Here is a 26,267-nt window from a genome sequence, read left to right on the forward strand (position 1 = left end):
GGATTGCTTCCGGGAAGCTGTGCTTCGCGCCTCGCGCACCGGAGCACTTCAGGGTGCGCTAACGCGGCGTGTCATATGACGCATTATGCAACAACGCGATACGTCGTTGGGGCTCCACCGGAACTGATTGAATTGGTAGTCTACAGTGTTTCTGGAAGTTTCAGACTGAAGCTGGCGTCAGTATGAGAGCACCCCGTGGCTACGTCGTGGCCATTCTGCGAGCAATCATGGCAGAAGCTCCCCACCGGAACTCTGCGGGAGTCGGGGGCCCCGGTGACTCTTGTAGAATCTTCAAGGCTGATGGGACGCTTTTGGGAATGGGGCCCATGCCGTAGCAGTCAAGCGTCCGAGTTCCAGGGTTGTCCAGAGCCATCCTTGCAGGCCAGGCCCAAGTCTGTGGAGCCGACCGCCATTTCCAGAGCTCCGTGGCAGCCGCCTGTCGCTGTACCGCAAGAGTGGGTGCAATTCAGCCGGATGGCGGGTAAGACGCTGTAATAGCAAGAGCAGGCATAATTGAGCTGGCCGAGCGAGGCAATGTGCCGCAGGAGCGGGCGCAACTCATCTTGTCGAGTGAAGCGCTGGGGTGCAGCTGAGAAACCTCCACCTGGGGAGGTGGGGGAGGCTCGTTCGCGCCGCCTCTCCCTTCCAGTGCACCCCACGCCGTCTCCTGGCGCAGGTATATGTGATGGTTGGACCAGGGCACCGCAGGACGTGTCTTCAGGTCAAACGGATTGTGGTACAAGGTCCAGAATGGAAGAGTCACCAAAAGGCTAAAAGTTCCGCCGGACCCCGGGAGCCGGCCGCCTATGTCGAGTGAAGTGCTGGGGTGCAGCTGAGAAACCTCCACCTGGGGAGGTGGGGGAGGCTCGTTCGCGCCGCCTCTCCCTTCCAGTGCACCCCACGCCGTCTCCTGGCACAGGTATATGTGATGGTTGGACCAGGGCACCGCAGGACGTGTCTTTAGGTGAAACCCTCAACTATGGCACCCAACATCCAGGACTTATGCCATTTGTGGAAGGCAGTGACATCGAAGCATCTCAGGGACCAAGCATATCCAGAGTCCTTCCTACAGCCTCTGCGTTCCTTCTGACCTAGTTATGGTTTTTTCACTCCCACTCCAGGCTTTTAGTCTGTGGATGGCAAACTATGAACCTACACTCACCTATGAAAATCTTACTATTGATGCTTGACTGAGGACAAGGAGATCAGTGAAGCGCTGGGGTGTAGCTGAGAAACCTCCACCTGGGGAGGTGGGGGAGGCTCGTTCGCGCCGCCTCTCCCTTCCAGTGCACCTCACGCCGTCTCCTGGCGCAGGTATATGTGATGGTTGGAGCAGGGCACCGCTGGACGTGTCTTTAGGGGTGTAGCTGAGAAACCTCCACCTGGGGAGGTAGGGGAGGCTCGTTCGCGCCGCCTCTCCCTTCCAGTGCACCCCACGCCGTCTCCTGGCGCAGGTATATGTGATGGTTGGACTAGGGCACCGCAGGACGTGTCTTTAGGTCAAACCCTCAAGTATGGCACCGAACAACCAGGACTTATGCCATTTGTGGAAGGCAGTGACATCGAAGAATCTCAGGGACCAAGCATATCCAGAGTCCTCCCCGGGGTATTTGCACAACGGTCCTCCACCCCTAGGCCGCCAGCTATGCTACCTTGACAGGAACAGTGTCATGCATTTGGATCGATGTTGCAGCAGGCTGCCATGTAAATAGTTATTTAATGAAACGTTTTACCCTGTTACTTTGTTGGTGTGTTGTATATATTTATAATATTTGCATAGGGTTTGTCGTTATTTTGGGCGGGGTGGGCGGCGGAGCAAAATCACTGAAAAAACCATAGGTTATAGACCATATATAGTTAGGAATTAGCATTTACAAAACCTTGAAAATTCACTGAAAAAACCATAGGTTATAGACCATATATAGTTAAATATTTCAAGTCCATCTGTGCACTCGATGGAGATACAGGTCGTCGATCAGAAAATGTGCTGGCCACCTCTAATGGTAATAGCGTGGCCAGGGCTTTTGTCGATGCCTCTGCAAATTGCACAGGGTGCACTTGTTTGACATGCCGCACCATGGTATGTATGGAAAAGGAATATTTTTTTGTTGGATTTCCTCTTGAGAGAAACGAGTCACATATCGTGCAGGTTACTTTTGGTGCATTTACTTTATTTTGATCTTTAGGATAAGTGAAAAATTGCCAGATGAAAGATTCTTTTTTTCTTCTTAAAGGTAGTCGATCATTTTGTTCAGATTCGGAAGATGAATGAGATACGGTAGCCATTTCACCAAAGTCTTCCGAAAAATGTAGGACGTTGTTCTCTCTTGAGAGTAGAAAAGATAGTGAGAGAAGTGGGTGGAGTGCTGCGTGTAAATTCCAGAATAGAAACTAGTAAGAACCAATTGGAAGTGTTGTTTTCATGTTGCAGCAGGCTGCCATGTAAATAGTTATTTAATAAAACGTTTTACCCTGTTACTTTGCTGGTGTGTTGTATTTATTTATAATATTTGCATAGGGTTTGTCGTTATTTTGGGCGGGGTGGGCGGCGGAGCCGAGCTATGTTGCAGCCATCATGGCGTCGAGCTCGGTTTCTCTCACTAGTTTCATATTTCTCATGAGGGGTTGTTCCTAATGTTTCTATTTTAGCGAGGTCAAAAAGAGATCCTATCAGTGGCCTACTGATTTTGCTCGATTCCTTTTGTTTTTTCTAACGATTTTTAAGTTAAAGTTTGCTAGCACGATACAGCGCCTAGTCCGCATTTTATATATATGTCTTTTTTATTAGGGGTGTCCTCCGGTGGAGTCGGACGATCTACCTCTAATAAACGGTAAGTGTTCCTCTGAAGGAATGCGTCTTGAAAGTGGCTGACTGTAATGTATGATATTTCACTCAGTGACTTTCAGGCCCATGCTGTTTCAAAACTGTGCATGTGCTTGAAGCAGGCGTAGGTATTGACGCAGCATTGTGAATATAGTGCATTGGTGAGCCTTTCTGGAGCTGCATCACAGTTGCGATGCAACTCTAGCAATGTATTACTTTTTCAGCACAGATGTGTTACGCATGTATGGTGTTTTTGTACCATGGTGCGCCACATTTCAAATGTGGCACACCATGGGTAACGGAGCACTAGCATACTGTGGTGCACATTAACTGGTGCATATCTGGGTATGAAGTAGTTAACATAAATCTGCCCCATAGGTTACAAATCCGCGTTTAGTAGACTGTTTGGCCTTTGTAGTTTTATGTTTTTTCTGTTATTCTATGTAGGTATGTAATATTGCAATATTTTTGTCACGAAAAAGAAGCCATGAGTATTGGGTTTGTGAAAGATTGCAAGATTTTTAAAATTAAAAAGCAACAACCATGGCATTGTTTAATATAGTATTGTAAATACTTATCTTTAACAATGATGAGAGAGTAAAAAAAGGTTAACCTGATGTTTTAAAGTTATTCACAGGCTTCTTTAGAGGAAGTATTCTATATGATTGTAGCGTGGGTGTTTCACTTTTTTATAGGTAATACAATGCATTCTTTATGCTGTAGCAGGAGGAGTACTACATGCTTGAATATTCTTCAGTGCTTATTTTCATTTCGTAAGTGGTATTGAGACCGACACAGAACTTCAATGGATCGGAGGGGCTGTTCCTGTGCATCTGGAGGACTGCCAAGCCGTTGCAGCAGTGGGAGTGAGGCCTCTCACGACAGAGAAGTTCAATGGATCGGAGGGGCTGTTCCTGTGCATCTGGAGGACTGCCAAGCCGTTGCAGCAGTGGGAGTGAGGCCTCTCACAGGGGCGTAGTGCAGCTCCTTTTGATGCTCACAATTGCAGATAACAGGGTAGAGATGTCTGTGGAATTTATAGATGGTTAGTCACACTAGAGTGTGGGCGGCGCCCCTAGCACTTCATTACGGCACACAGGGGAGCCGTGTTGCACAGTTTGAGAATCAGAGACTTAGGAGATAAACCTTCATAATAGGAAGGCTTCTAAGTGATAAAAATCGCCGGTGCTCGGCGTTAAAAATATCACTGCTATCGATGGAATTTTCCACGGTGTTAGTGCTTCAACAGAAATGGGAACACATATCTGATAGAAAATCCTGTAACAATCTCAGAAACACCACTCTCTTATATATACACAACAGACAAGAGCGTGGAAACTAAATCCTTATTGTACGCTTCTTGCAAATATTCTCTCTCCCCTTTTTTTCCATAGTCTCGTTGCCAAATACCGTTAAAACATCGGCCATGCCCACAATATCTGAAATATAACAGATCATCACTTATAAGGTAACCAATACAGTTGAGTTTACTTACTTGATTTTCCACACTATATAATGAGCTATCACCATTGACTATTGCTTCCCTAAACCTTTCCCCCCCCCCCCTTTTTCTTTAGCTCATCCACAGACTACTAAAGACGATACAGAATCACAGCTAAGCTTCTTTGCGAACTACGCTTATGAAAAAAGAAGATGTAAGCATTCAGGTACACATTATTTGTGTACACACATGTTGTCACTATGTCCATTTAGAAGGTTGTAGGTATAAAACAAATTAAAACTAATATATTCTCAAGATAGATAAATATAACCCCCCTCTTTCATCATTTCTTTAAATCCTTCTGATAAATAATTCTATTGCATTTAAGTATAATATATGGACTTTCTTTAATGCCAAATAAACAGGTTGAATGAACTTCCACTTATAAAGAGTCATGTATCACTTCTCATCAAACTGTTCCATTCTAATCACTGACCCTTAATATCTAGGCAGTGGCGGTCCCAATGGCTCTAGTTTCATAATTGTATCACCTCCTAGTGGTATTCAAATATTACATAGATACATTTTTCACTTTTAGATATCCGGAATCTCTATACCTGATCAACCTCTCCATTCTGCAGCTGTTCTGAATTCACTGCTGCCATACATCTAGTCTGGGTCTATCAATTTGTCCTGCTGTAAGTACACTTCATTTAACTAGATCCAGCCTTATGATCTTCTTACATTATTAGTGACTTTATCGATCATCCCACCCTTTAGCCTAGCAACTATATGAGAAGTCAATAATCATATAGAGGATTAGTTAAATATTAGACTCCACATCTTGGTAGTCTAAGCAGGGACAGAGCTACTCAATGCCCATCCAATATCATTTCACTTTGCTATGTCTTAAATTCAAGAGATGTCTCATCATTAGTAGACATAATATCTATCGTCACTGTTATATATATATATATATGTGCTGCCTGAAATGGTTACAGGGTTGTCTTACTGTACATACATATTCACTGTATATGGATTAGAATTACTGTATATAAATTAGCCAAATAAGTTTAATAAGAAATGTTTTGCTTCTCTTGTCCTCCTGTATATAAACCTGTATATAAATTTGTTATATAATAAGAGTGATGTATGTTCTCTTTCCATATCCTATAGAGCAATAGACGGTCACCTGAAGAAGGCCCAAGAGCCGAAACGCGCGTAGTGTAATCTACCGTATTGCCTTCAACTCAATTGCTGAGTTTTTTAGTTTTTTGATTATGTCTTCTATCTCCTGTGTTCATGTTTTTTTAAACCTTTTCTGAATTTAGATGAATATGTAAATACACGAGTCTTATGTATAATATCAGTCACTTCATACACTGTATTGTTCTTCATAAACTACTAATGTGACAAAAAAAGAGAAATATACAAAAAATCAAAAAAGATATATAAACATTTATCGTATGTAAAACATAAATCATTAATAAAATTTAATATCAAATAAGTTATCTTTTTGAAGTGTCTTACTACAGTTGGACGATATATGTTGATATACCTAAACATTCGAATATTGAAATCTAAAAAAGAATCTGTACTACTTGGCTATAGACCTCTTCCAAATGTCTTGTTCCTTCCCTATGTATAGCAAGTAGAACTATAATAGATAGGGGTCCCCTTTTTTCAAAATATTTACAATCTCAGTACTTCACATTATCGCGTGAAAAGAAAGTCTTTCGAAAGATGTTGAACGTTGTTCTCTTTTGAGAGTAGAAAAGATAGTGAGAGAAGTGGGTGGAGTGCTCCGTGTAAATTGCAGAATAGAAACTACTAAGAACCAATTGGAAGTGTTGTTTTCAAGTCACATGACTTCACATGCGCGTCTCAGGACGTGTACGCGGAGATAGTATCTGGTCACGTACGCCATTTGGAAGTAGCGGTCTAAATCAGCGAAGTTTCAAAATGTGAAAAGGAGTAAATCCAAACATATCCGGATTTAATATATCTTCTGAGCTCGATTCAAGCATACAATTGTTAAACTATAAAATCTTTTATATTTTTTTTTAAAATACCAAGGTGTGTAAATTCGGTCACACACGAAAGTTTAAAAAGACATTCGGCTCCATTTAATGAAAATTTTCATAATATTAAAAAAGAAGCCTAGGTTTAGTCTCTTTGACGTAGTATAAGTTCTTTGATGGGTCTATGAAGAAATTCAATAAGTTCAGATTGCAAAGTTTTCACGAAATATATAGGCGGGTGCGCGCACACGGTCGCGCACGAACAAAAGCTAAAAAAGCGGAGATAAACCCCCTTTATAATATGCTCCTGGAGCTCTTTTTGGTAGAATGAGTTAGTTCTGAAAGGAACTTTTTTTTAATTTTTTTTTTTTTAAAACAAGTGTTATGTTGTTTTTGATTTTTTAAACTTGCAACTACATTTTCATGTGTGACACAGGATCAAAATGAAATGAAGAAATTTATCTTTTCTCGGCGCATTTATGACTCTCAATTTTTAGTTTAGTAAGAATGAGGCTCTGCTCTCCGTACAGAAGAATTTCTCCACACTCGTTGCATTTCATGTGCACCGTTGCAAGATATGGTCTCAAGTCCATCACAGCACTCGATGGAGATACAGGTCGTCCACCAGAAGATGTGCTGGCCACCTCTGATGGTAATAGCGTGGCCAGGGCTCTTGTCGATGCCTTTGCAAATTCCACAGGTTGCACTTGTTTGACATGCCGCACCATGGTATGTATGGAAAAGGAATATTTTTTTCTTGGATTTCCTCTTGAGAGAACCGAATTGCATATCGTGCAGGTAACTTTTGGCGCATTCACTTTCTTTTGTTCTTCAGGATAAGTGAAAAATTGCCAAATAAAAGATTCCTTTTTTCTTTTTAAAGGTAGTCGCTCATTTCCTTCAGATTCGGAAGATGATTGCGGGGCGGCAGCCATTTCAGCAAAGTCTTCCGAAGGGTGTTGAACGTCGTTCTCTTTTGAGAGTAGAAAAGATAGTGAGAGAAGTGGGTGGAGTGCTCCGTGTAAATTGCAGAATAGAAACTACTAAGAACCAATTGGAAGTATTGTTTTCAAGTCACATGACTTCACATGCGCGTCTCAGGACGTGTACGCGGTGATAGTATCTGGTCACGTACGCCATTTGGAAGTAGCGGTCTAATTCAGCGAAGTTTCAAAACGTGAAAAGGAGTAAATCCAAACATATCCGGATTTAATATATCTTCTGAGCTCGATTCAAGCATACAATTGTTAAACTATAAAAACTTTTATATTTTTTTTTAAAATACCAAGGTGTGTACATTCGGTCACACACGAAAGTTTAAAAAGACATTCGGCTCCATTTAATGAAAATTTTCATAATATTAAAAAAGAAGCCTAGGTTTAGTCTATTTGACGTAGTATAAGTTCTTTGATGGGTCTATGAAGAAATTCAATAAGTTCAGATTGCAAAGTTTTCACTAAATATATAGGCGGGTGCGCGCAGTCGGTCGCGCACGAAAGCCTGGAAATGCGCTATCCATTTTATTGAGAACTGTTGCCGAGAGTGCGCACACCGGGTCGTGCACGAAAGTTTAGAAAGGCTATTTTTATTTACAGGCAAATTTTAATGCGTTGAAAAAAAGGCAAGGTACAGACTTTCTAATTCTGTATCGCTTTACAAGGAGTCTCTATGCAACTTGAACAGTGAAGAAAACGGCTTGTTTCCGAAAAAAATATTTCCAGAACTTTATTGACAAAAGTATAGGTTGTATACAGGAGATATTTCTGAATTAGCATTTTAAAAACCAATGAAATTCACTGAAAAAACCATAGGTTTTACACACGTTATAGTTAGGAAGTAGCATTTACAAAACCTATGAAATTCACTGAAAAAATCATAGGTTTGACACCAGTTATAGTTAGCTGGAAATTTTACTGATATAAAACCAATGAAATTCCACGTTATAGTTAGTTGGACTCACTATAACTTGCGCGTGTAATGCACAAAAAAAACACAAAAAAAACGTTTTTTTTTGCGTGGGGAGCGCCCGGTACGCTTTTGTGCAATGGACGGTGGTAATCTAAATGATGAGGGGGGGGGCAGCGTTCAAAGCACATCAGCGTGCATAAACACGAAAATGTTTTTATCTACCACGTACTTGACTTATCTCTCTGAGATGCATTCCCTTGTGTTTCGGCAATGGTAGTCTGTTCATTACATAGATCGCCCGAGGGCGGTAGTACAGACCGCGCGTAGGAAAGGGTCAAAAGCCAGGGGTATAGGAGTATGTAACAAGCGAGCCATTTATTTGAAAGAACTAAACGTGACAAACGGTTGCAGGATCAGTGAAGGTTGATTTTATAATTGAAAGTATAACAGGATCAGTTACAATAAAATCGTCCATACGCACACCATGGGCGAGTATCATGGGTAACATTATTTCGAAGCTTTATTAATACAATAATCAATAATGAAAAATCGACATCAATAGGGTTGTCCGTATTCCTAGTCAGTACCCTTCCCCGCCCGCCATGTGCACAAAGACCGCATACATCCCCCATAACGTCAAGGCTAAGTAACTAGAACGTCATAAGGAGTTGCAAGTCGCTCCCATACTGGCGCCATTTTGGTCGAGGCCAGGCAGGTCCAGAGTATAGTTCAATGTCTCCAATAAGTAGCGGCAGGAGCAGAATCCCTTTCGGCAGTTCTGGCTTCGTCATTACGAGCACTAGAAAACAAGACATTCTGGGCAATACCACCCTTGACGCAGCCCTTTATTCTACAAGATGGTGTCTTTCAAAAGCCAGGGGTATAGGAGTATGTAACAAGCGAGCCATTTAATTGAAAAAACTAAACGTGACAAACGGTTGCAGAATCAGTGAAGGTTGATTTTTTTATTGAAAGTATAACAGGATCAGTTACAATAAAATCGTTAATATGCACACCATGGGCGAGTATCATGGGTAACATTACTTCGAAGCTTTATTAATACAATAATCAATAATGAAAAATCGACATCAATAGGGTTGTCCGTATTCCCAGTCAGTACCCTTCCCCGCCCGCCATGTGCACAAAGACCGCATACATCCCCCATAACGTCAAGGCTAAGTAACTAGAACGTCATAAGGAGTTGCAATTCGCTCCCATACTGGCGCCATTTTGGTCGAGGCCAGGCAGGTCCAGAGTATAGTTCAATGTCTCCAATAAGTAGCGGCAGGAGCAGAATCCCTTTCGGCAGTTCTGGCTTCGTCATTACGAGCACTAGAAAACAAGACATTCTGGGCAATACCACCCTTGACGCAGCCCTTTATTCTACAAGATGGTGTCTTTCAAAAGCCAGGGGTATAGGAGTATGTAACAAGTGAGCCATTTAATTGAAAAAACTAAATGTGACAAACGGTTGCAGGATCAGTGAAGGTTGATTTTATAATTGAAAGTATAACAGGATCAGTTACAATAAAATCGTCCATACGCACACCATGGGCGAGTATCATGGGTAACATTATTTCGAAGCTTTATTAATACAATAATCAATAATGAAAAATCGACATCAATAGGGTTGTCCGTATTCCTACTCAGTACCCTTCCCCGCCCGCCATGTGCACAAAGACCGCATACATCCCCCATAACGTCAAGGCTAAGTAACTAGAACGTCATAAGGAGTTGCAAGTCGCTCCCATACTGGCGCCATTTTGGTCGAGGCCAGGCAGGTCCAGAGTATAGTTCAATGTCTCCAATAAGTAGCGGCAGGAGCAGAATCCCTTTCGGCAGTTCTGGCTTCGTCATTACGAGCACTAGAAAACAAGACATTCTGGGCAATACCACCCTTGACGCAGCCCTTTATTCTACAAGATGGTGTCTTTCAAAAGCCAGGGGTATAGGAGTATGTAACAAGCGAGCCATTTAATTGAAAAAACTAAACGTGACAAACGGTTGCAGAATCAGTGAAGGTTGATTTTTTAATTGAAAGTATAACAGGATCAGTTACAATAAAATCGTCCATACGCACACCATGGGCGAGTATCATGGGTAACATTACTTCGAAGCTTTATTAATACAATAATCAATAATGAAAAATCGACATCAATAGGGTTGTCCGTATTCCCAGTCAGTACCCTTCCCCGCCCGCCATGTGCACAAAGACCGCATACATCCCCCATAACGTCAAGGCTAAGTAACTAGAACGTCATAAGGAGTTGCAATTCGCTCCCATACTGGCGCCATTTTGGTCGAGGCCAGGCAGGTCCAGAGTATAGTTCAATGTCTCCAATAAGTAGCAGCAGGACCAGAATCCCTTTAGGCAGTTCTGGCTTCGTCATTACGAGCACTAGAAAACAAGACATTCTGGGCAATACCACCCTTGACGCAGCCCTTTATTCTACAAGATGGTGTCTTTCAAAAGCCTGGGGTATAGGAGTATGTAACAAGTGAGCCATTTAATTGAAAAAACTAAATGTGACAAACGGTTGCAGGATCAGTGAAGGTTGATTTTATAATTGAAAGTATAACAGGATCAGTTACAATAAAATCATCCATACGCACACCATGGGCGAGTATCATGGGTAACATTATTTCGAAGCTTTATTAATACAATAATCAATAATGAAAAATCGACATCAATAGGGTTGTCCGTATTCCTACTCAGTACCCTTCCCCGCCCGCCATGTGCACAAAGACCGCATACATCCCCCATAACGTCAAGGCTAAGTAACTAGAACGTCATAAGGAGTTGCAAGTCGCTCCCATACTGGCGCCATTTTGGTCGAGGCCAGGCAGGTCCAGAGTATAGTTCAATGTCTCCAATAAGTAGCGGCAGGAGCAGAATCCCTTTCGGCAGTTCTGGCTTCGTCATTACGAGCACTAGAAAACAAGACATTCTGGGCAATACCACCCTTGACGCAGCCCTTTATTCTACAAGATGGTGTCTTTCAAAAGCCAGGGGTATAGGAGTATGTAACAAGTGAGCCATTTAATTGAAAAAACTAAACGTGACAAACGGTTGCAGAATCAGTGAAGGTTGATTTTTTAATTGAAAGTATAACAGGATCAGTTACAATAAAATCGTCCATACGCACACCATGGGCGAGTATCATGGGTAACATTACTTCGAAGCTTTATTAATACAATAATCAATAATGAAAAATCGACATCAATAGGGTTGTCTGTATTCCCAGTCAGTACCCTTCCCCGCCCGCCATGTGCACAAAGACCGCATACATCCCCCATAACGTCAAGGCTAAGTAACTAGAACGTCATAAGGAGTTGCAATTCGCTCCTATACTGGCGCCATTTTGGTCGAGGCCAGGCAGGTCCGGAGTATAGTTCAATGTCTCCAATAAGTAGCGGCAGGACCAGAATCCCTTTCGGCAGTTCTGGATTCGTCATTACGAGCACTAGAAAACAAGACATTCTGGGCAATACCACCCTTGACGCAGCCCTTTATGCTACAAGATGGTGTCTTCCATTCAGAAAATATTGTTGGCAGCATTTTGAAAGGAAAGATAAACGTCCGTTCTCCTAGTGAGTCTCACATTGTTACATTTATGAAGAATGTTGAAGAGTAGTATGTTGAAAATCTGAAGCCATTATTCTACAAACTCTCAACCAGCCTTGGATGGAAAAATCCTGAAGAATGTACAAACTGAAAACCAGTTTTTGTCTGCATAGCATCAGCAGCAACACTTGAGTCAGCTTTGTGTGAAGCCGCCATCTTTATCCAATCAATACCGTCCCCCTGCACACATTCAGGGACCAGGCCGCATTGCGAGGGCACCGCAAGACGTGTCTTCAGGTCAAACGGATTGTGGGACAAGGTCCAGAATGAAGAGTCACCAAAAGGCAAAAAGTTCCGCCGGACCCCGGGAGCCGGCCGCCTATGTCGGGGGCGATCTCAGGCCACACCAGGGCAACAAGACTTGGGGAGGGGGCAGGAGCCAAGCGCCCCCTCCGAGTCCGCGCCACCACACCGCCCCTCGGGGGCCTCCGTCAAGCGGTTCAGGGAGGCACCGCAGGCAGCGGTTCTTCAGATCAGTGGCTCTCACCGGCAAGGCTCCCCTCCGTCAGCAGCGATCGTTGGCGCTGTGGTTGCGGCCGGAGGCCCCGCCTAGTCAACGCCCCGGCCTCTCCATGTCGTAGGCCGCAAGAGTGGGCGCAACTCAGCTGGATGGCGGGTGAGACGCTGTAGCCGCAAGAGTAGGCGAAACTCAACCGGCCGAGTGAGGCACTGTGCCCCAAGAGCGGGCGGAACTCAGCTGGCCGAACGAGACTTGGGGAGGGGGCAGGAGCCAAGCGCCCCCTCCCAGTCCGCGCCACCACACCGCCCCTCGGGGGCCTCCGTCAAGCGGTTCAGGGAGGCACCGCAGGCAGCGGTTCTTCAGATCAGTGGCTCTCACCGGCAAGGCTCCCCTCCGTCAGCAGCGATCGTTGGCGCTGTGTTTGCGGCCGGAGGCCCCGCCTAGTCAACGCCCCGGCCTCTCCATGTCGTAGGCCGCAAGAGTGGGCGCAACTCAGCTGGATGGCGGGTGAGACGCTGTAGCCGCAAGAGTAGGCGAAACTCAACCGGCCGAGTGAGGCACTGTGCCGCAAGAGTGGGCGGAACTCAGCTGGCCGAGCGAGACTTGGGGAGGGGGCAGGAGCCAAGCGCCCCCTCCCAGTCCGCGCCACCACACCGCCCCTCGGGGGCCTCCGTCAAGCGGTTCAGGGAGGCACCGCAGGCAGCGGTTCTTCAGATCAGTGGCTCCCCTCCGTCAGCAGCGATCGTTGGCGCTGTGGTTGTGGCCGGAGGCCCCGCCTAGTCAACGCCCCGGCCTCTCCATGTCGTAGGCCGCAAGAGTGGGCGCAACTCAGCTGGCCGAGCGATACTTGGGGAGGGGGCAGGAGCCAAGCGCCCCCTCCCAGTCCGCGCCACCACACCGCCCCTCGGGGGCCTCCGTCAAGCGGTTCTGGGAGGCACCGCAGGCAGCGGTTCTTCAGATCACAACAGAGTCTCATGCTCGATCGATTGAGCTGGCTGAATCAGGCAACAAGAAGGTGGGGGGGGCACCTCTTGCTCAACTACCACTTGAGGAGGTGGTACTCTCTTCCTAGGAGGTGGTGGTGGTGGTGGTGGGGATGCACCAGCTGAAGCTACAACACTTGCCATTGCTAAGTGATGAAAAAAGGTCTTCCTCTCACAAAGATGAAAGTCAGAGTGAGGAAACAAGGAGGAGTTTTCATAATTTGGGACAAAAAATAGTTCTAAACCAATGAAAAGTGTTATTTTTAGGTCACATGACCTAGCCTTACATCATTAGGAACCCAAAAGTGAAATGAACCAATGAAAAGTTTTATTAGGAAGTCACATGACCTGTTATGCTTACGTTACGCGCTCCGCGCCTCGGATCGCTTCCGGGAAGCTGCGCTTCGCGCCTCGTGCACCGGAGCACTTCCGGGTGCGCTAACGCGGCTCGTCATATGACGCATTACGCGACAACGCGATATGTCGCGGTTACGCGACGCGTCACGATGTTGTTTTCTAACGCGACAGTTGCGCAAGCAGAACGTTTATCGGCCGGGCATATGGAATACATACACATTCATACCATACAATCAGGGCATGTACGCTCAGTCACACCATACAATTTTTCACGTTCACAGTGATGGTCTGCACTCCATGCAATATCTCACAGCGCTTGTCTATGTCTTTCCCTACATGGAGCACAGTGCGGTCCATGTCCACTCCATTCTTCAGTCGGAACTCCGATGTAACCTACAGAGGAGAAAAGAAAGGGGGGGATACAGCATTCAGAGGATGTCAGCGCGCGCAAACACGAAAAAGCTTCTACTTACCATGTATCAGACTAGCTGCAGGAACGTGTGATACAACAGATCTTGGCTATCCCTTTCGCATTATTTTTCTGTGTAACATATCCTCCCCTTCTTATGATGCCAAAAAATGTTTCATTTTGTTTGTCCCTAAATTCGAGTTCCCTCTTCGTGTATTTGTTTCTCAATTAGTCTTATTTTATGGGACAAAATACCACACCTTAAATTCGGCAGATACCTTATGCTACGGTCGACCATTTTCTAACAATTCTGGAAAAAGGGCAGGTGTGACGGATACAAATTTCAATCAATCCAAAATTCAGGCAAAGGGGCTGCATTATCTGTCTTCTATTGTTTGGGAATAACAGCCATTATTCTAAAATCCTAACAACCTAGACGATTGTTATGACGCAGATTCTATACTTCCTTCGAAAACTTTTTTTTTTGCAAAAATGTCAGTATACAAATTCGGGCCTACAACCACGTGGGCCGGCCACGGAGCAAACTGGAATCGTATATGATGAGGGGACCTTTACACTGTAGAAAAACGTAACGGGCGGGCCATTAGGTTGCAGGAATTAAGGTGTCTAACAGTTGCGGAATCGGTGGACGTTAATTTTATAATGAAAGTACGACAGGACCAGTTACAATGAAATTATCTAGATATACATGTGCGGGTAAGTACCATGAGTAACGTTAATTCGAACTTTCAATAGTACAGTAATGAATAATACATCAGAACTTAATATCAATAGGGATGTGCAAATGTTCAATCAGTACCCGTCCCCGCCCGCCATGTGCTCCAAAACTGCATACATATCTTGTGATATCAAGGCTGAGCAACCAGTACACATCAAGGAGTTGCGAGTCTCATTTATACCAACGCCATTTTGGGCGAGGCCAGGCAGGTCCAGAATATAGTCAAAATGTCTCCACCAACCAGCGGTCAGAACAGAACCCCTTTCAGCAGTCCAAAAAGTTCCGTTAAATGACAACAGAAGGGACAGGCAACAAGAACCATCAGTCAAAGAGGGAAGGGCAAGTTCTTCTCTACCGGGTCACGTTGGGGCTCCACCGGAACTGATCGAATTGGTAGTCTACAGTGTTTCTGGATGTTTCAGACTGAAGCTGGCGTCAGCATGAGAGCACCCCGTGGCTACGTCGTGGCCATTCCGCGAGCAATCATGGCAGTCGCTCCCCACTGGAAGTCTGCGGGAGTCGGGGGCCCCGGTGACTCTTGTAGAATCTTCAAGGCTGAGGGGATGCTTTTGGGAATGGGGCCCATGCCCTAGCAGTCAAGCGTCCGAGTTCCAGGGTTGCCCAGAGCCATCCTTGCAGGCCAGGCCCAAGTCTGTGGAGCCGACCGCCATTTCGTGAGCTCCGTGGCAGCCGCCTGTCGCTGTACCACAAGAGTGGGTGCAATTCAGCCGGATGGCGGGTGAGACGCTGTAATAGCAAGAGCAGGCGAAACTCAGGTGGCCGAGCGACGTACTGTGCCGCAAGAGCGGGCGCAATTCAGGTGGCCGAGTGAAGCGCTGGGGTGCAGCTGAGAAACCTCCACCTGGGGAGGTGGGGGAGGCTCGTTCGCGCCGCCTCTCCCTTCCAGTGCACCCCACGCCGTCTCCTGGCGCAGGTATATGTGATGGTCGGACCAGGGCGCCGCAGGACGTGTCTTCAGGTCAAACGGATTGTGGGACAAGGTCCAGAATGGAAGAGTCACCAAAAGGCAAAAAGTTCCGCCGGACCCCGGGAGCCGGCCGCCTATGTCGGGGGCGATCTCAGGCCACACCAAGGCAACAAGACTTAGGGAGGGGGCAGGAGCCAAGCACCCCCTCCGAGTCCGCGCCACCACACCGCCCCTCGGGGGCCTCCGTCAAGCGGCTCAGGGAGGCACCGCAGGCAGCGGTTCTTCAGATCAGTGGTCTCACCGGCAAGGCTCCCCTCCGTCAGCAGCGATCGTTGGCACTGTGGTTGCGGCCGGAGGACCCGCCTAGTCAACGCCCCGGCCTCTCCATCTCGTAGGCCGCAGAGTAGTCGGGGAGAAATCCCGGGAACGGCGGCATGTATTTGGATCGATGTTGCAGCAGGCTGCCATGTAAATAGTTATTTAATAAAACGTTTTACCCTGTTACTTTTCTGGTGTGTTGTATATATTTATAATATTTGCATAGGGTTTGTCGTTATTTTTGGGCGGGGTGGGCGGTGGAGCCGAGCTGTCTTGCAGCCATCATGGCGTCGAGCTCGGTTCCTCTCACTAGTTTCATATTTCTCATGAGGGGTTGTTCCTAATGTTTCTATTTTAGCGAGGTCAAAAAGAGATCCCATTAGTGGCCTACTGATTTTGCTTGATTCCTTTTGTTTTTTCTAACGATTTTTCACTATCTGCAAAGACTAAACAGAGTATTGCGACTCTGTGCTTGTTTGTAAATAGAGAATGAACCAAAGAGAAGCAATTCCAAAACAGTAAATGCTTGGATAACAATCAATCAAATGGAGAGGGAAGCAGGCACGACGGATTACAACGGGGGCAAAGGCCTGCGTTACCTACCCTTCACTATCTGCAAAGAGAGAATACTCCTAAAAGAAAAGAGGGGGGGGGGCAGCGTTCAAAGCACATCAGCGTGCATAAACACGAAAATGTTTTTACCTACCACGTACTTGACATTTTAAAGCTTTTGATATTTGCTAATAAAAAACATTGAAATTCACTGAAAAAAACATAGGTTATAGACCATATATAGTTAGGAATTAGCATTTACAAAACCTTGAAAATTCACTGAAAAAACCATGGGTTATAGACCATATATAGTTAGGAATTAGCATTTACAAAACCTTATTTTACTCACACAAAACCATTGAAATTCCATATATAGTTAGTTGCACTAACTATATATCGCGCACCCGCAATCCACTGCTGATGATGTCACATATTACATCATTCATGACATGGTCAGTGACATCACTGATGACATCACTGATGACATCTCAAATGACATCACTGATGACATCACTGATGACATCTCAAATGACATCTCAAATGACATCACTGATAACATCTCAAATGACATCACTGATGACATCTCAAATGACATCACTGATGACATCTCATTTGACATCAATGGTCACATCACTGATGATATCATTCATGTGACAATACAATGCATCTCCTCACACTTTAATATAACCTCTGTTACACCTAGTGTTAAATACAGAATATAATTTTTTAAACCATTGACCCACCAATACTAGTTACTACATACGCACTCACTGATTCCTACGTCTACACACACATTCACTCATTCACCCATACAATCATTCATACATACAATCACTCATCTTTACAACACTATCATATGCACTCATACACCTATACAGACACTTACACTCTGCCACTCATCCATGGAGTTACTCACACACCTAGTCAGTCCTGTAAAGAATCAATCACACTTCCATTTTCTAATCTATACAGTTAAACATAGAGTACCTTACATTTTCAAACATATACTAACACATACTTACTCTCTTATACAATCATTGATACAAGAACACATTGATCTGCACAGAGTCACACATCTCCCAGCCAGCCACACACACACTCAGTCTCCCATACAAATACTTGGACAATCAATCAATAACCCATATAGTTACTCATATAGCTACTGATCAACACATGCAGCAGTTTACAGAGCAACAGACATAATGATGCACAAATTAAGACAGTTTAGTCACTAACCCATGCATTCAGTGAGACACATTTAATCACTCACTCATACAGTCAGTCACGCACCTACTAAATCCTTCATCCAGACACTTCTACATCTACTCATTCTTCAATATGTAAAACATATTTAAACTTTACAGAAACACACAGTCACTGGATGATGTAATCAGTGATGTCATCAGTGATGTCATTTGAGATGTCATCAGTGATGTCATCAGTGATGTCACTGACCATGTCATGAATGATGTAATATGTGACATCATCAGCAGTGGATTGCGGGTGCGCGATATATAGTTAGTGCAACTAACTATATATGGAATTTCAATGGTTTTGTGTGAGTAAAATAAGGTTTTGTAAATGCTAATTCCTAACTATACATGGTCTATAACCCATGGTTTTTTCAGTGAATATATATGTATATGAAATCCAAACCTTTGCTATTACAACGAAATAGGCGCTGACACCGTGGGATTCAACAAAGAGGAATTTATTCACCTCGACGACGACTGCTTACGCGTTTCGGCGGGACAACCGCCTTGCTCACAACAACTTAAAAAGTGCAAATAAATGAAAATATATACACCCCCCCATTGTTTCATCTCATGGGTTCGTCACCGCCCCCTAATGACGTCAGTCAGTTACTATAGTTACCCTCCCACTTCTCATAGACATGGAAGAGATACATTGAAATAACTGAAACATTTGTATCAGTAATAGCTTCGGGCATTTTACAAATCTATTTACAAACTCTAATCAGTCGTAATATACATTATTTATATTTACAAAATCAACAGTTTATATCAATACTTTCAAAGATATATTTATACTCCCAATAGTTCATTAAATTCATTTGATCATGTAAACATGCAACGACAACGCCCACATCCATAACTGACTGACGACAGAATAAGAAAAAACCTTGTTTTTTTTAAAAAAGCGTGCTACACATTTGATACCAAATAAATTTCATAATTCATGACAAATTAAAAAACTAATGTGACTGCCCACAGTACCATGTCGTATCACTAGCCATCAATGTTATAACTACATGGTCCCATATTAAAAACTAACCCTGGGCAAAGCACTACGCTATGCTCGTGTAGTTTGTGAAGTTGCGCGAACTGCACGTACCACAGTCCAAACATGCATAGCGTAGCGTAGTACAGCGGTCAGTTTTTGCTTGCTCGCAGTCCTCAACGTTAAGTTGGCGACCGCGAGCAAGCAAAATGACGTCCTGGCGAGACTTTTTCCTCGTTCGCGATGAGCAACATCAAGTTGCCGAACGTGAGCGTGGAAAATAAACCTCCCGGCGAAGTTCTCAACATGGGGAGATCAGGATTCTCATTGCGAGTGGTCGCATATGCTCGCGACAGCTAGCGATGAGAAACTACCAGTCCGCATTGAGAAAGCTGCTGCTCGTGTAGAAATCTACAGCTCGTACTGTGCAAGGTGCCGTTTTCGATGATTGCACAGTGCCGGATGCTTGTCCGGACTGTGCAATCATTGAAAAAGGCATCTTGCACAGTGCGAGCATGCTACTACGCAGTTCGCCTAGTGCTACGCATAGCTCGCGTAGTGCGAAGTGCACTTCGCGTAGCTACGCGTACTTCGCAAACCACGCCCAGGGTTATTCAAAACCATAGACACTCCAACACCAATAACTACATATCTACTCACTGATTCTTAGGTTTACACACACATCTACTCACTCACCTGTACAGTCACTCATACTTATGGTCACTCAGTACAGGACTATCATATGCACTCATATTCCTATATAGACACTCACACACCACCACTCATCCATAAAGGTACTCACACACCTAGTCAGTCATGCAAATAATTAATCGCACTGCCATTTACTCACCTATACAGTTCTACGCACACCAGCTCAATTACTCATACAAATAATAGCACATTCTTACGCTCTTATACAATCAATGATACAAGCACACACTCATGCAATGATACAGCCACAATCACCACTCTCACTTCTAGCCCTTTATGTACTCCAAAATACATATATACTGCTTTTCACATATGTAGTTACTCAAACATGTACCACTGAGATATCCATTCACTCACTAACACACCCATACACACACTCACTCACCCGTACAGTCCATCACAGATGGACTCTTGAAAACATGCACTCAGTGAAACATCCACTCACACATCTATGCACAGAGTCACACACACCCCACCCACACAAACACTCAGGCACCCATACAGATACTCAGACAACAAATCAATGACCCATATACACACTCATGCAGCTAGTCGCAAACCCATGCAGCCGTTTACACACCAACAGACAGATGGATACAGACATTCACACAGTTTAGTCACTTACCCATGCAGTCAGTAAGATATGTTTAATCACTCACTTATAGAGTCAGTCACGCACCTACTAAATCATCCATTCAGACACTTATACACCCACACATTCTTCAATACACCTTTCCCTATTTACATTAAACATATTTAAACTTTACAGAAACACACAGTCACTGGATGATGTCATCAGTGATGCCATTTGAGATTTCATCAGTGATGTCACTGACCGTGTCATGAGTGATGTAATATGTGACGTCATCAGCAATGCATTGCAGGGGTGCGAGTTATAGTCAGCTGAACTAACTATTACGGGAGAATTTCTCTGGTTTTGTACAAGTGAAATATCCAACTAATTATACCTTTCCCTAAAACCTATGTTTTTTTCAGTGAATTTCTAAGTTTTTTTAAATGCTAATTTCTAACTATAACATGCCTGAAAACGATGTTTTTTTCTGTGAATTTCAAAGGTTTTGTAAATGCTAATTTCTAACTATAACGTGCGTGAAAGCTATGTTTTTTAAAGGTTTTTTAAATGCTAGCTTCTAACTATGCCTACAGAGGTAGGACATGTGAAGAAAGTAGAAAAAACACATAGAAAGAAGCAAAAGAAATGCAGAAAGAAGCAACAGAAGTCCACAAAGACGAAGAAAAGTGCAGGAAGAAGCAAGACATGTGCAGAAAGAACCCACAGAGGAGCAGAAAGAGGCCTTGCTGCAAAATCATCCTGTACCCACAACTTTTTCAGACGGGTACTGGTTGTAACTGACTCTGACTAACCAGGCCTAGGGCCAGTGCTATGCTCAAAGACACTTAGAATAAAGTGAAAACACCTACATACACTAGGAACACATGCGTTGGGGTACCCCTGTGATTAGCATGACCTCGTCTGAAAGGCACTAGTACATAATAAGGCAGGGGGATTAAAACTACCTCCTAAAACGTGCTACGGGGCGTTTTAAGTTGGGGAATTAATTCCCCTTCAATCCTAAGGGCCCTCTGGGGGCCAACAAGCCCACCAGGTACCTCCAGTAAGCGCCAGAGGCCTGCGTTGCAGAGAGATGTAAAAAGAGGCCTGGCCTCAGGGCTTGTTTGCACACATGTCACTTCAGGGCCCGCCCCCTTCCCACACCACTGTGCAAACGCACCCCGCGGTGTGTTATAAGTTGGGTTATTAAGTCCCCTTGAATCCTGAGGGACCCTAGGGTCCAACTAGCCCACCAGGTACCTCCAGTAAGTGCCACAGTGCTGCATGACAGGTAGGCGTTCCTGACATTCACTACATATCAGAACATCGATAATGTGGCTTCGCGATATCAACAAGGATGCCCCATTCCCGCGTTGCGACTGTGAACGTCGCACAAAGAGCCGATTAACGCTGGTTCCTTATGCCAGAATAATTGCTGATTTACCCATATTGCCCTATGGGGGATGGATTATCATGCTGAATCACCCAAGGCATATCAACAAGGACTACCCTATCGCTGAAATGTTATCGCTGGATTACCAGCGATGGTGCAGCATTTCGCTGCTATCACTTGATATTTTATCGCTTTGGAGATAGCTATTGTTGATAACGCGCTACCTCAGCGATAATATCCAGCGATAGCGGGTGATAACTTCAATCGCGCTAAGCGCAATTAGTGATATTTATCGCGGGGCCTTGTAGATATGCCCCCAAGTTCTTTACATGTACCCGAAAACGGTCCCAGGATGCTTGTTTACGGTTCAGGGAAGACCTGGCTTGGCAGTTTGGTCTGGACTGTTCCCATGAGGCACAGAGTCAAGGATGATTTGCATATAGCTGGGTCTGAACTGAGGTGGCGGAGTGAGTTAAAGAATGTTGATGGATTCAACGCAGATCTGTGACTGGGGTTGAGTGTCTGAAGAGTTTCATCACTCCGTTGCACATGTGTGACGCAAACCTCTAAGTCAGTTTTTTTAAAGCAATTCAAAGCCACTTTGTGGGGCTCTGAGTTGCTCAAAAAAATCAGGAGTAGTGGAACAGCATAAATCGCTGCATTGTATTACTCAGCCCTGAGTTGGCATTCCTTGGGCATTATGTGGGTGCTCCCCCTCTTTTTATGTGTGTTGCAGAATGCAGGACACATAGAAAGAGGAATATGCCTCCCAGCACCTCCCTGCACACAAACAGTTCTGAGAGGCATTTTCATCTTTTGATATGTGCTGCAGAATGCAAACTATATTTCTCTTCATTATGCCTGCTCTGGGGAGGTTTAAAGTTTTGGCGCTGCCCGGGGATAACATCATTAAGTAAAAATCTGTGGGTGCTGCGTGGGAAAAACCACTGCAAGTCCCATAGAATGCCTCCATGACACAGAGTATGGATGAAATAACACATGTATTGGTTACTTACTTTGAATTAACGCTTCTTTCTTCCATGATGTCTTCAGCAGCATCTTTATATTTCCTTTCTCATGACATTGATTGAGTTATTGTATCAAAAACATGCCTAGAGCCTGCTGTTGCTTTCAATATAGAATAAAGAAAACAATCTAAGTTTGAAAAGAAAAAACTAATCTGTTCCAACTCTTGGTTGTGCCTTGAGATGGACCCGTCTTTACCTTATAACCCGCACATACTGAATGAACAGAAGTGACAGGGTCTGATGCTGGATGTAAGTTATCTGCATATAGGGTTGTTGCACTAGTTCTCCTTACGCTTTCGTTTCCTTCAAAGACTTCGCAATCTCTGAAGGACATCGCTGGACTCTCCAGCTTCTAATAAATCCAATCCAGTTTGCCAAATTACTTTTCTGCATCAAGTAAGATGAATATTTTCTTATTTCATCCATTTTACTTATGATTTTCAATAGTAATGCGTTGTTGTTATGACTTGGCATTTTTTCATTAATCCAACTCTACTTTTTTAATTAGTTTGTGACTTTTCAAAGGAGTTGAAGGATTACTGTTGGCTTCTCTTACCTCTGCACTGCACTCCACCATCGCTCCTCCACGGGCAGCTGTTGAGTCCCCAGGAAGCGCGTGGACAATCGAAGAGAGACTTTTCTGCTCCTGTACACTTTACGTCACTCATCCACACGGGGAAGACGCCATTTAGAAATATTTCATTTCTTGTTTCTGCACTGGATGCTGATCCACAGTTGAGTTGTCTACAGACCACCTCAGCATCCTTCTTGTCCCATTCTCTATCACAGACCGTCCCCCAGCGATTCTCGTGTTTGATCTCCACCCTCCCGCGGCAGGCATCACCAGAATTCACCAACCGGATAGTATCAGCTACCCCTGTGAGCAAAGGACCAGAAAGAACAGGTTAGATTGATTGCAAAGGAATCTAATGTGTGAGAGCAATTGTCGTCAAATCGTTTGAATATCCATGGGCCCCCATTGTTATCTCCTTGTGAGAGGTGTGGCGCCGCGGCCAGGGCGACTGACGCTGGAATCTGGGGACCACGGTTCGATCCCCGGCTCCGGCGGCAGGTTAGCCCAGCACCATGTGACTCTGGGCAATAGCTCGCTTAATCTTCCCGACGGCCCCCAGCGCCTAGAGACCCTTACGGGTGATTGTGCGCTTTACAAATGTGGACTTTACTGTGGCATGTGTGCTACCAGATCACACTCAAAAGCTAGTGCTCTTAATCAACTCTGATCTCTTCCAGGCTACCCAGCCAACTTCAGGTTGAGTATATTAACATTTGGGATAGTTTATGATGATGACTCGGTTGACTGACCCGGTGACCAATACTTGACACAGCCATAGAAAGCACAAAATATGTGTCCTTTTGAGGAAACTCTTCTTGATGAACCCCCATACTGATCACCTCCCATACAAATATGAAAAGCACCTCCCTCTCTCCCTCATCAGACCTGCCAGTAGCTCTAGGTGAATAATTAAAATCCAGCTCAGAATGTGAAATTGAGTGTATCTGGTGGCCTCAAATAAACTCAGAAATGACAGATTCACGAGGGTTTAGAGGGTGGGTTGAGTGATGTTCGTGCAATGGGGTGTAAGAGCCCTGCTGAGATCGTAGAGATCCCCTCTGCCATCACAAGAGGTGAACCACCCACCTTATCTAGAGTGCTGTGCCTGCCTGGCAGGGAGAACTGGGCAGCCAGCTGCTCCACCAGTAGAGTTGGTCCGAGTTGTAAAGTTTGTAATAGCATATATGTAGTAATGAAGTTGACAGGACAACAGGATAGCTTGTAGACTAGGTTTATTCAGCTTAGGAGAAGCACAGCGACAAGGGGCAGGCAAAGCTATCAACTGCCAGAGGCGAACATTCTACTACAAAGCCATGGAACAAACAAGCTCAGGAGTTCTAACTACAGGTGCCTGGGAGGCACAATACAGTGAATACTACATTATCCTCTTTTCTGTAAAACAAAAGAAGAACCATTCGTAACTGGAGAAGTGGTGAAGAAAGGAAAAGAAAAGAAGAGGAAAGAAAAGAAAAGAAAAGAAAAGAAAAACCAGAAAATTAGACGGGTAGAAAAAGAAAAGAGAAAACACAACTGGAAGTGAAGAGGAAAGACAGAAGCAAAAGGTTATCTGAACCTGGCAGGAATCTTACACACTCTATGACTCCTGCGAGGTCCTGGTACAAAAGCATCATCATCATTTCTGCCATTTCCGTTAATATCAACAGTACTGAAACGTTTGTCGTTTAAAACAGAGCTGGGATTGGGCTGAGGAACACACGTGAAAGCATCATCACTACCAACTTTCACAATCTTACAGATGTTCCACCAATCCTTATTATTTACACGTACAGCATTTCCGCAGACCTTATCAACCACAAGTGGCTGAGAAAATTTGCTCCTACCCTTGGTGACATGAACAGGATTCTTAATACGAACCACATCACCAGCACAAATATCATGGGGAGCAGATCTCTTCCGTTCATCAAAATAAGTCTTCTGCTTCTTTTGAGCTTCAGACACATTGTCTCTGACAAAATCATCAATACCATCCATTACATTCATTTTCACCCATTTCGACATCCAGCCCGGACAAATCTTGGTAGAAGGTTTCCTACCCCTCAGGAGCTCAAAGGGGGAAACCCCGGTAGAAGAATGAGCTGTAGTGCGGTAAAACCATAACATGGAACGCACAGCATTCTCAACCACACACTTGCTGGCAATGGCCCACTGGACACAGTTGTTGAGAACACGGTTCATCCTCTCAACAAGGCCATTGGCCTGGGGGTGGTAAAGAGAACTTTTTTTATGAGTCACACCACCTTGTTTAAGGAAAGATTCAAATTCACAACTGACAAATTGGACACCATTGTCAGTCATGACAACTGAAGGAAACCCCTCTCTCAAGAAAATGTCTTTCAAAAAGGAAATAACACTGGCAGAGGAGGGTTCACTGATGAAACGAATTTCCGGCCATTTGGAGTAGTAATCAATGGCAACAATGGCAAAACGGGAACAAGGGGGTAAAAGATAAAAAGGACCAACAAGATCAACCCCAATTTTTTCCCACGCCCTTTCTGGAAATTGAACGGGCTCCAGAGGGGGAGACCTAACCTTGTGACTTTTGTCCGAGGACTTGCAAATGACACAATTGTCAACCAGAGAATCAACACAAACGTCCATCTGCGGCCACCAAAACACATCTCTCAACCTACGTTTGGTGAAAGTCTTCCCTAAATGTCCTTCATGTGCACCATCCACCAGCCGCTTCCGCAAGCTCTCAGGGGGAATAAGCCTACCACACCGCATGAGAATGCCATCTTCAACAGTGAGTTCATCGGCAATCTTGACAAAAGTTTGGAAAAGACCAGAAACATTCTTTTCTTCGGGCCACCCAGACTTCAGATAATTGACAACCTGAAGGAGAACCACATCCTTCAATAACTCCCTCTTCCACTCAACCTCACTGATTGCACACATACCTTCAAGATCCAAAGCCGCAACAAAACAATCCTCAAGATCGTCTTCCTTTTCAACCTCGGAATCATTATCAGTTAAAGGAAAACGAGAAAAATAGTCGGCTCTGACATTCTTCGAGCCTGGCAGATAAACAACCTCAAAGTCATACTGCAGAAGCTTTGTGGACAGCCTAGCAATCCTAGGAGTATGCTCCTTAATCTTTTCCCCGGACAAAATAGAGACTAGGGGACTATGATCAGTGCGAATCGTGAAATGACTACCCCAA

The 26,267-nt window shown here is 44.5% G+C and overlaps 1 protein-coding gene across 1 annotated transcript in view; it reads right to left on the reverse strand.

The window, feature by feature from the left end:
• LOC144792834 (CD5 antigen-like) overlaps positions 1–26,267 on the reverse strand; it is a 380,767-nt gene that overhangs the window by 103,315 nt on the left and 251,185 nt on the right. Inside the window, exon 5 of the mRNA XM_078668030.1 lies at positions 23,069–23,389. Within this exon, the coding sequence (XP_078524156.1) occupies positions 23,069–23,389 (321 nt within the window). The remainder of the gene's footprint in view (positions 1–23,068; positions 23,390–26,267) is intronic.

This window comes from Lissotriton helveticus, chromosome 11 (assembly GCF_964261635.1).
Source record: "Lissotriton helveticus chromosome 11, aLisHel1.1, whole genome shotgun sequence".
Taxonomy (NCBI): domain Eukaryota; kingdom Metazoa; phylum Chordata; class Amphibia; order Caudata; family Salamandridae; genus Lissotriton; species Lissotriton helveticus.